Raw genomic sequence first — 12,601 nt, 5'->3', positions numbered from 1 at the left:
TGTTCCTCAGTCAGGCTAGATCCTACTGACAGTTCAACAGTAGCTTCCTCATTTGCATTGTCTCATGTTAGTGGAGCATGATCCTTCACTGATGGCCCATCCTGGACTGGTTTGGTTGTTCCTATGCGTATACCTTAAGTGGTGTTCAGGGCTCCTTGTGACAAATAGTGATCTAAAGTTTTCCTCTTCCACATACGGTGCTTACGTTCATCACTGGTACACAGATTTCTTTTGTGAGCCTGGGCAGCTTCTTGCAAAGAACCGATAAAAGTTTCATGGTTTAACTGTGCATCTAAATCAACACATGGAAATCATCTTGTTAATGATGGTGGGTTAAAAAGTCCGACAGAAAACAACTGCCCACAGTAAGCTTTGTTATGTGTGGTTGTTTTAACAGCTTTGTCAACCTGGTGTGCTGGTCTTCCACAGTTTATGACATGACTGCTTATGGTGCCTGCAAGAAATCCCATTTAGGAACAACATTATGACTACATTCTAAACTAAGCTTTAACTGGGCTCAAAAGGCCCAATATTACTGATCGATCGCCATGTCATAATCAGCCAATAGGTGTCAATGGATGCATGTATGGAGCTGCATGCGTGCAGCACACTGCTCTTCTGGCAATTGTCAATATATGACTGGAGCTGCTACTTCTCAGTCAAGTAGCTCCTCAATTGGCCTCACAAGAGCTGAGTCCACCCCACTTGCCAACAGTGCTTGGTAGAGTCAATGGTCACTCATCCAAGTGCTAGCCAACCTCGACAGTGCTTAACTTTGGTGATCTGACAGAACTGGTGTTACATTGCTGAAAGTTCACTGACATGACTACATTCTACTAAAATGAAAAATTTGAAGGACGGTGTGCTGTCATTGATAGTTATTCTTGCAACACATTTTCCTACCAGCTTGACATATTTGTGACCTTCAGCACAATGACTTTCTTATCATGGGACATAATCATCTTCAGATGACAATGGTTAAGAATTCAACATTACAGAATCAAGTAACACCCAGGCACGTTGGCTGTTGATGAGATTTCCTGAGATCTTGGTGACTGCTGTCCATGGAGGATTTTCATTTGTGGCAGCCTCATCTCCACAGACAGATATCTCACTTAGTCTTCTTCAATTTGGCTGCTAAGCGAACGGCTGGAAACACTGTATGATGGAGACTGGCATGACATATCAGAGAGTAACCTTGTCTGGGGTGTGGCAATGGGCTTACTCCCACAGTAGAAACATATTAACTTGTGGTCCTCTGTCCTCCAAATGTCCATTCTTTTGAGGGGCATTATATGTGGTGGAGGAGATGGTTGCTTGAGATAGTCAGATGCTGGGTTGTCGTCTGACGGCTGTAACATAAATCCTAGATTGTCCAGTCCATTCTTCACAGTACATTTGACTGGTGGCAGGGATATGTGCTAAAGATCGATACACTTTAACATTTTCTATTACCTCCACATTCATAGCTGCTATCTCTTGTGCACTTGAACCGATGTTTCTGGCTGCCATAAACTGCTGCATCTCTTCTCTAACTACATGGCATATGAAAGATGTGACGTCTTTGTGGTCTTGCACAACTGCTATAGGGACCACACTCGGGAGCTGATCATACCTCTTTTGTTGACAATTTTGTGTTGTGTCTCCTCAATGCACTGGAATCACTCAATGAATTCCTCTGTTGTTGTGACGTCTTTTACCAGAGTGGCTTTCTACATGTCTTCTGCAACTCCTTTCACCAAGTATGAAATTTTGTTGGTTTCTGGTAGATTCAAAATTTGGCATAGGGCCACAACATTCTGTGAGTAAGACTAAGCAATTTCCCCAGGATGTTGGGACCTTTTCTTCAATTGTTGTTCTGCTAAGTAGACTTATTGCTAATCAAAACCAAATATATTCTTCTCTTCATTATTTTTGAACCACTGATAGGCTGTGCTATCCAAGTAAAAGTTCACATTTGCCACACAAATCACACCATCCCAACTATTGTATTTAGGCAATTCTGTTTAACCCTTTCAGCCATTTCATCAGTTCCTGATCAGCATGTCTGGAAAACACTGATGGAAGCCTGTTGAACAACTGACTTACTGCTGTTTTAGAATCTTATTGGTCTTCTTAAAATACTGATCTTGCGTACGATGTCCTACTTGTATTCTGGTTCCTAACTGTCTACGCAATAGCTTTTTACATTGCTGAGCTGGAGACACAGTGATGCAGACATTTTGAATACCAGCAGTTCCACTAAACTGTGCCATGTCGTAAATACAAACAAGTCCAAATGTGAAAGCAAGTTCGACAATGAAGACAACACTTAACACTGAAAGTACGTTTATTGCAGGAGCAAATGTACACACATAACAGAATTGTCTCCTGGTACTGTTGTTTATACAAACACCAAATATTCCAGAATATGCTAACATTAAAAACATGAGAAATTTCAAGAACCATCCCGAAACAACCAAAATTTGCTGGTTATCAGACATGAACTTGTGACCCACAGTACACCAGCCAGTAATGTCATTCACTACTCCACCTTGCATACAGCAAAGATTGCAGGCATATAGTGGTGAACTTCATTTGAACAATCCACTGAGGAATAAATGTTTTACATAATGAAATATTTTCCAAATAAGTAGCTTTTTAGTTGCCATACATTATCTAAGCTTGTGTGTGTGTGTGTGTGTGTGTGTGTGGTGTGTGTGTGTGTGTGTGTCTTTCCTCCCCCCCCCCCCCCCCCAGTGTAATGTGCAGCATTTTGATTACTAACACACTGTGTCTCTAATTCCTCTCATTCTTTTGATGATTAGCTCATCAAGCCTCCTGATCTGTACTCCCAATTTATTGAACCAATGCCTTGTCAATAAAGGAAAATGCTTTACATGGGATACTGCCTAGCTTATTTCATATTACAAAGTGGCTAGTACTCTGTTTTTAATGATTTACTGTGAACTGGCAAGTAATCTCAAGAACTATGTTCTTCAATAACGCTTACTGCGACAATTACAGCAGACCGTGTTATTCCCAAATGGTACTTACTGTGCACATCATTTTCTGTTTGATATAACTGTCTATTTGAAAGGACAGTGATTTAAGAATGTTAATTAGTGACTTTGTTAATTGAATGGCTGCCACTTTAATGTTGGATTACTGCAATCAAACAATCACATTATACATCAGTCATGGGTAGTATATGGCTAGCTACTTATCTGAGTACAAATTATAATAGATGAGACTCAATCTCACCATAAACCATAGGTTATTTAATATTATAGTGCAGTTGAAGCGTCTGGACTGTAAATCTGCTGTGGATCACATCATTCAAAATAGCCTACTTTCAACAATCACTTTTCAGCCTGATCCAACCGAGACGCAGCTACAGGAGGCATATTAACATAGGTAAATATGGCTTCACTTTAATATGCACATCATTTTTTTAATTACAACTACAGCAAAAATCCAATTGAAACATTAAACACATTCAAGTGTATTACATTCAAATATATTTTCAGAAGGATATGAAACTAGATTACACCTAATTATTTCACAGCAAGATACTTTTATTCATTAAGGCACCACAATACAACACAACAGGGCACACCACTCTATTCTCCGATATATAAACGATTAATGCCAATAGAGATGAGCCTTTGATAGTCCTCTGCATCACCTCAATGACAACAGCAGCCTAGCATTAAATGGTTGCAGATTGCGTCTTTCCATCACTGATCAAATTTCTTCCATCCAAATGGTTTTCTCAGCCTGACAAACTGAAAAAAAAATCTATACGCTTCCACACCAACAACTGAAAACTTTGAAGAAAACTGATTACATTACACAAGAAAGGTGAATGCTTTACAAATAAGAACATGCCTTTATTCGACATCAGCCAAACACTACTATCTTAGTTCATTGCCTCCAGAAAACACACACAAAACACTGAAAAACTGTAGTTTCTTCAATGTTCCTCAATATCACATTACATTTCCCCATCTCTAAATGAATGACACCACATGGCAAAAGTAGCAATTTTTAATCCCAAATGAGGTACTCTGTTATAATCATCACCGATACTGTCACTTTGTTTGTACATCTCTCTACTATTTTAGTATTTTCTATTTCCATTTTATATCCTTGTCTAGCTTTGATAGAGTTTAAGTACTCACACAACAATCAGTTTAAACATACATTCCCTGAAGTCTAAGCTGAGCTGTGGCATTTGACAAAATCACAAGAGACCATAATTCGTTAACACCACAAGATAAGTAAGGAATACCTTTTCAAAAGATAATTAAAAGAACAACTCAAGCTGGTCTGACACCACATAAGCAAAGATATAATCAATTCCAAGATTGGTTTGACCACCACAGTGGTTTACTAGTCACCCTCTGACCTCTGAACTGGCTTCCCCAACCAGTTACAGATGGAGTTACAGTTTAATGTGGATTCTGAACAATGGTGTTACTAAGATTTTTTCAAAAACAAAAATCACCAGATATGAAACAAGTAATGAGTGACAGATAAAAATCTTAAGATTGAGTGGTGATTGAATCCGACACCTTTGGCTTTGTAGTCTGCACTTCACCACTGAGCCACCAAGCCACACGAATAAAAATATGAAAAAAAAAAAACAGCAGAATTTCTAGTGTATGGAAACTGTTTAACTGTTTTTATTCCTTTGAGACAAAGCAAAAAGGAAAGGAAATAGTTCCTATGTGTGTCACTGGTAAGCAGAAGCTCCCTTTTTGTCACAAGTAAACAAAAATCATGATGCCCTGAAACATCTGAAGCCAGCTCCGACCTAATATTTGTACATGCCACACACCATAGAACTGTAGTATTTTACTCAGTGTTGAGTATATATGAGGTTATTAGACACAAAACAAATCATAAGTGAGTAATTTTCTATTATTCATATTTCAAGACTCTACGGAAGACTTTAAATGTTCCCTCTTTCTCCACATCCTCACTTCTTTCTCCCTGTGAAGAGTTACACAAGATTCACATGGGTCATGAGCCTTTTTTAAATTTAGAGTTAGGCATATGTCACTGTTTGAAATCTGAACATTTTTCTTTCAACATAGGTGAGAGGGGATAGTTGGGACATGAGCACTCTTGTGAATTTGGGATTTCTAGTGATCTTGCTGGTACAGCTTTCTGAGAAAGCCGATTTTTGTAGATGTCACCCTGACATTACGACAAGAATTTAAAGAATTCACGAATTGTCATGGAATGATTGTCTTCCCTTTCAACACTGTCATACTTTGAAAGCTCATATTTTATCAGGGTTCTGTTGATATCAGATGTATTCACTTTTTGTAAACCCCCACACACTATCCACCAAGAATCTTAACTTAAACACCTTTTTTTTCATATCTTTAATGTTTTCATTTTTTATTGCTCCTGTGTGTGGTGAGGTGGTAGTGGGGGGAGTTGGTTTACTTGCCATGTAAAATGCAGCAAATACTACTTCTATTGTCTTATGTGTGTGATACCCTTCCCACTTCATGAATTCATGTCATAACTCTATATTTCAAATAATCTCACGTTTACCAGTCCACTAACTGATGCAGACTAATTCTATAAACTTTAAATTCCTTTAACTTATATTACTGCTGTGTATCTTTACAAGTACAACTACATGCATTTGTCTTAACATGTTGTGGTCTTCACTCTGAAGACCGGTTTGATGCAGTTCTCCATGTTACACTATCTCTCCAAATAACTACTGCAAACTACATCCTTCTAAATTTGCTTACTGAATTCATCTCTCGGTCTCCCTCTATGATTTTTTCTCCCATTTCGGCTTTCCCTTCTTTGCTCGGGACGGGTTGTCCATCTGAGCTCCTGATATTCATACAGCTGCTTCTCTCTTCTCCAAAGGTCTCTCTAATTTTCCTGTGGGCGATACCTATCTTTTCCCGAGTGAAACATGCTTCTAAATCCTCTAGTCATTTCTGCTTTGCCATTTCGCATTTCCTGTCAATATCATTTTTCAGATGTTTGTATTTCCTTTTGCCTGCTTCATTTGCTGCATGTTATATTTTCTCCTTTCATCAATTACATTCACTATCTCCTTTGGTACTCAAAGATATCTACTATATATTGTCTTTTTACCTATTTGATCCTCTGCTGCCTTAATTATTTCATCTCTTGAAGCTAACCATTCATCTCCTACTGCATTCCTTTCCACTGTTCCAGTCAACCATTGCTAATGCTCCCTCTGAAACTCTCAACAACCTCTGGTTGTTCTAACTTATCCAGGTTCCAAATCCTTAATTTCCGACATTTTTGCTGTTTTTTCAGTTTTAATCTACAGTACATAATCAATAAATTGCGGTCAGAGTCCACATTAGTCCCTGGAAATGCCTTGCAATTTAAATCTGGTTCCAAAATCTCTGCTTCCTCATGATATAATCAACATGAAACCTTCCATTGTCTCCGGGTCTCTCCCACATACACAGCCCTCTTTCATAATTCTTAAAACTTTTAACAATGATTAAATTATGCCCTATGCAAAATACTACCAGGTGGCTTCCTCTTTCATTCCTTCCCCCACCCCCAGTCCACATTCACCTACTACTTTTCTTTCTCTTCCTTTTCCAGTTATTGAATTCCAGCCGATCATCACAACTAAATTTTCATCCCCCTACATTATCTGAATAATTTCTTTTATCTCACCATAAATTTCTTCAATCTCTTCATCATCAGTAGAGCTAGCTGACATATACATTTCCATATTGTGGTGGGTGTGGGCTTCATGTCCATCTTGGCTACAATAATGAAGTCACTATGCTGTTCATAGCAGCTTATCTGCCTTCCTAATTTTCTTATTCATTATTAATCCTACTCCAGAACTTACTCCTATTTGATTTTGTGTTGATAACTCTGTATTCACCTGACCACAAGTCCTGTACCTATTCCCACCAAATTTCACTAATTCCCACTGTATTTCACTTTAACCTATCAATTTCTGTTTTAACCCTTTGAATGTCAAGGTAATGATCTATCGTCACCCCCTACTGATGCTAATACTGTCAGAGTGCCGATTCGTCAGTACTCTACTTCGTCTTGTTTAGCTTACAGAATCTATCGTCACCCCCTACTGATGCTAATACTGTCAGAGTGCCGATTCGTCAGTACTCTACTTCGTCTTGTTTAGCTTACAGAATCACTAGATGGTGTTGGCGTGCTGATTACAGATGCTCTTTTGCTTCAAGCTACGTATAGGACGATAGCTATCGAGAATTGAGCATCGTTTCGGTGAAATATTAGCGTTCGATTATTCCGCTTTTGCATAGTTTGTTTATTGACATCGTGTTTCGCAGTACATGTTTACATTCTGTTATTGCATTCCAAGTTCTTGTTTTTGCACAGTACTGTTATTTATCATTGTTTTTGTGTGTTTTTCTTCATTTTAAGAATTTACAATTTGTTTATTTTCTCTGCTTTTTGTGAAAAATGCAACCTACACCACGCCACAGCAGGGAACTTACCAACAAAGAAATTTGTGAACTTTTAGAATGTACTAGTGATACAGAGTGTTTTGGTGAAACTAGTAACAGTTCAGAAAGTGACAGTGATGTACTTGATGATATTGTGAACGAAAGTGAAGACAAAATGAAAGATGTACAATACACTGAAGTAATTGCACCTGAAACACTACAGCCATTACCACATCCATTTCAAGGGCTGCCAGGACCAAAACATATGCCACCAGCAGCATCTCCTGTGATAGAATATTTCAATCTATTCTTCACTACAACATTGCTGCAAATTATTGTAACTGAAACAAATCGCTCAGCTAAACAGTTTATAACTAAACATGCTACATTGTCCAAACCGTATAAGAAATAGAAGAATGTGACAAGTACCGAGGTAAGAGATTTTACTGCGTGCTTGCTAAATATGGGACTCAATAAAAGGCCCATAATGCTCTCATACTGGAGCACAAAACTGTCACAGGCATTTCCATGGTTTGGTAAAATGTTTTCTGCCCACCAATTTAGACATCTTATGAAATTCTTTCATCTTGTGGATAGTGAGAAATGTCCAGCACCAGGCCATCCTGATTATGACCCATGTATCAGGTACCAGCCATTGGTAGATCATGCTAATAATATATTTAGACATCATTACACACCTCATGAACAACTTAGTATTGATGAGTGTCTAGTTGGCACTAAATGTCACACTCCCCTATTACAGTATTTGCCAAACAAACACCACCACCGACGGGGAATCAAATTCTCGATGCTGTATGACTCTGTAACGCACTATTGTCTAGGGATTTATAATTACAAAGGTGCCAAAAGCCAAGAAGATAAGGCTGAGATTGCAAGACATGGCTTAGGTTACTGTGTTGTCCAGAAGTTACTGTGTTTGGACAGTTATTTGAACAAGGGATATCATATCTTTGTGGACAACTTTTTCATGTTAGTACCACTTGTAAAAAGTCTTTATAAATTAGGTACATACATTACTGTTACTGTAAGAAAAAAATATATATATTTGCCAGAGCAATTTAGAGAGAAATTTGGAATTGGGAAAAAGATGTATTGTAAGTCAGGTTCGGTACTAGCATGTGCGTACCGAGAGAAAAAATCCCAGCGTACCCCCATTCTCTTATTGTCAAGTAAAGTTGGTGCTGGTGACATTGAAGTCCAAAATAAAAATAAAACAGAAAAAAAGCCAGAAATAATACACCAGTACAACCAGTATATGGGTGGAATAGACACATCCGACATGATGCTGTATGCATATTTGGACGAGAGGCGAACTCTTCGTTACTGGAAGAAGGTAGTTTTTAACATAATGTCAAGAATGGTGCTGAACTCTTACATATTATACAAAGAATATAATAGAGGGAAACATTCCACGTGGGAAAAATATATATAAAAAACAAAGATGCTGTGACTTACCAAACGAGAAAGCACTGGTAGATAGACACAATAAAAAACACACAAACACACACAAAAATTTCAAGCTTTCGCAACCCAAGGTTGCTTCATCAGGAAAGAGGGAAGGAGAGGGAAAGACGAAAGGATGTGGGTTTTAAGGGAGAGGGTAAGGAGTCATTCCAATCCCGGGCGCGGAAAGACTTACCACATATATATATTGCTGTGTCTGTATATGTGCGGATGGATATGTGTGTGTGTGTGTGTGTGTGTGTGTGTGTGTGCGCGCGCGCGCGCAAGCGAATGTATACCTGTCCGTATTTGTGTGTGTGTGTGTGTTTTTTATTGTGTCTATCTACCAGTGCTTTCTCGTTTGGTAAGTCACAGCATCTTTGTTTTATAAAGGAAGGACAGTTGTTTCCAGATATGTATATACTGTAACAATAATTGAAGCCTTGTCAGATGAATGTCTGCAAGAAAAAAAATGCAACTGATCCTTGTGGTTTTCTGGGTTTAAGAAAACTTCCAGAGAAGAAAGAGTCAAGATGCTGTGTGTCTACTAGCGAGGGAAGGAAAAGGAGGTCAAGAACTGTTTGTAATAAGATGTAATAAGGGGTTGCATGGTGAATGCTTTCCTAAACACCAATACTAACTCATACTGTAAACATGGAAATTCTGTAATGTTCTCTTCAAATAAATAATTATTATCTTTCTAAATAATAACACAAATTTTATATCCCTCAATTCATTTTAATCAGAAATGTGTGTAGATTCTATGGACTGTAGTTAGCCTTCTTAAATTGAAGCACAGTGTTGGATATATGGAATCAAAACCAAATTTATAATATTAAAAAAATATTTTATTTGGACTGTCACAATCAAATTCATTTGAAACATTATCATAATCTGTGCAAGCCATAATACTCTACATACTTTTATGGATAAGTGGTAATTTTTTTTATATTTTTAAAGTGAATACTGTGCGATATATGGCAATTTGAATAGAATGTAGCATAATGGTATAAATACGCATGAAATTTTTAGCACACACCACTCCAAATCAGCTGACTGCAAAAGGGTTAAAATTTTCTAACCTACCTACCCAATTAGGGATCTGAAATTTCACACTCCGAGGTATAAAACACCAGTTTTGTTTCTCATGATGATGATATCCTCTTGAGTAGTCCCCACCCGGAGATCCAAATGGAGAACTATTTTGCCTCCAGAATATTTTGCCCAAGATGATGCCATCGTCATTTAACCACACAGCAGAGCCGCATGCCCTCAGGAAAAATTACAGCTGTAGCTTCCCTTTGCTTTCCGCTATTCACATTATCAGCAAATCAGGGCCATTTCGGTTTATGTTACTAGGCCGGATCAGTCAATCATCCAGACTGCTGCTCCTGCAACTACTGAAAAGGCTGCTGTCCACCTTCAGGAACCACACATTTGTCTAGCCTCTCAAAAGATACCCCTCCATTGCAGTTGCACCTACAGTATGGCTATCTACATCGCTGAGGCATACAAGCCACCCCACCAAAGGCAAGGTCCACAATTCATTGGAGGTGGAGTGTCTAACCGTATACAACCTTTAATTTTTTTCATTACATCCATTTTCAATTTAGCAAGTATCTGAATAGTATAGTTTCTTGCACACTGCACACAAATGTACAACATTTCCTGCCAAATTGCACTCATATGAGATAACCATTCAAATCCATACTTATCACACGTAACTGTTGTAATTGTACACATGAAATCCCAAATTGTAGATGGAATACAGGAGAAAGGTTGAAGCATTTCTTCTAACGGTATATTCATTGACTCTTTCTGAAAGCCTGAAAAATAAATACACCAATTTTCACAATCTTTTCCATTTTCACAGGGAAATAACAGATGGAAAGAAGCTATCTATTCATGGAAGACAAGCAAATGGATGGAAAGAAGGAAGGTAAGTATCTGATGTCCTGCTGACAGCAAGACCATTAGTGGCTGTGCCCAAGTTAATACCGGAGAATGATGGGGAAGGAAAGCAGCCAGATATAAACAATGTCCTTGGCATTCTCTTTAAGTAATTAAGCGAAACCACAAAAAACTTTGTCCAGACTGGGATTTGTGCACCACCCTTCCTGAATGTGAGTCCCAAGCCTAAATCAGTTCACCAAGAATACAGATAATGTTGCGGATGAAATGTCGGTGAACTGGAATATGGAAAATTTAAAAGGAAAACAGATGCTACCTTAAAATAAAGAATTTTATAACTGAACAAAAAATCTGAAGACTTGATGAGCAACAGTAAAGCAGGGAGGCTATACTGAGAATTCTGACAAAACTGGTCAAGTTGAAACAGAAGTAGAAGAAGAGTAAGTTTCTACGAGCTTTCACTCTGCAGCAGAGTGTATGGTGTGTATATTGATGTAAAACTTCCTGGCAGAGTAACACTGTGTGCTGGACGGGAAGTCGAACCTGGGATCTTTGCATTTCACAGACATCTGGAAATGATGCACTAGGCTGTGACTAAGCGATTTCTCTGCAAATATCCTTTCTTCCCAGAGTGCTAGTTCCCCAAGGTATGCAGGAAAACTTACGTGAAGTTTGGAAGGAAGGCGAAGAGGTACTGACAGAAGTAGATTTGAGGGTGGATAGCTAAGTCAGCACAGCACGTGCCCACCAAAGGAATAGTTCCCAAGTTTGAGTCTCAGTCCAGCCAGAACATTTCATATGGAAAGCTGACCATTTTCTTTTCAAGTTTCTACTTCTCACAAACAAGCCCTTTCTGTATTACATATTTCCGCAGACTGCACCATTATGTTAATTTTTCTTGCTTTGTGCCTTCTTCCCTTCCAAATCCCTCTTACATTTTCTTAATTCTGCACCTTCCTCTGTGAATCTTTATGTTATTCACATGATACGTGTTTCCCTCACTTGATACCATCACCTACTCAAGTTTAACCAGAACACATTTACCCTGCAAGCCACCATAAAGGAAATGGTGTGGAGCATATTCTACTACTATCAAATTCTCCTTTTCCTGTTATATTTGCATTTGATGTAACAGAAATATGTCTGTGTGTTTCCTTTTATGCATAACCTTATCTGTTTCAGCAATCAATTCTTATGCGTGATATGCTCACAGTAGGTAGTTTTATACGTTTCAGTGAAATACTAGTTCTCTGAATCTAATGACAGCATTTGGTGACAAAAAACACTATCTCTACCACTGACAACCACTCAAGTTCTATGAATGGATTCATAAATTTTCTGCATGGACTGAACTGGTCAGTTACAACCCTTCCTCTATTCCAATTAAAAGTCAACATGAAACATAATCTAATACAAGAAGTGCTCCATTTGAAAAACCACAAATTAAAGAAATTATATGTCTTCATCCGAAAACTGTATTTGAATGTGACCATTCTAATCAAAATGCTAGGTAAGATAACCATGCTATGAGACAGTACATCCACAGTATTCAAGAAGTTAGAAATACATTTTTATCTGAATGGGGTAATAGCTGCAAGCTGCACCTCCAATAACTGATCCAGATGAGCTGGAACATTAGTGATTTCCACAGCATTTCTATGAAAATCTCTTCTTTCATAAAACTTTAGTACCATCCTCCAGTGATACAGGAAATCATCCAGCAAAGTTCCTGAAGAGGAGAACTGTAAAAGAAAAAAGACTGGAATGAAATTTCTTTCCAAACA

General features: G+C 38.1%; 1 protein-coding gene across 4 annotated transcripts in view; it reads right to left on the bottom strand.

The window, feature by feature from the left end:
- The window catches only part of LOC126260119 (FHF complex subunit HOOK interacting protein 2A-like), a 204,048-nt gene that overhangs the window by 146,909 nt on the left and 44,538 nt on the right, over positions 1-12,601 (bottom strand). For all 4 annotated transcript variants that reach the window (XM_049957364.1, XM_049957363.1, XM_049957366.1 and 1 more), the window contains exon 2: positions 12,422-12,559. In XM_049957364.1, coding sequence (XP_049813321.1) covers positions 12,422-12,559 — 138 coding nt within the window. The remainder of the gene's footprint in view (positions 1-12,421; positions 12,560-12,601) is intronic.

The sequence above is a fragment of the Schistocerca nitens genome, chromosome 5 (assembly GCF_023898315.1).
Source record: "Schistocerca nitens isolate TAMUIC-IGC-003100 chromosome 5, iqSchNite1.1, whole genome shotgun sequence".
Classification (NCBI taxonomy): Eukaryota; Metazoa; Arthropoda; class Insecta; order Orthoptera; family Acrididae; genus Schistocerca; species Schistocerca nitens.
Note: the sequence above shows the minus strand (reverse complement) of the source record. Positions and strands in the feature narration are given on the sequence as shown.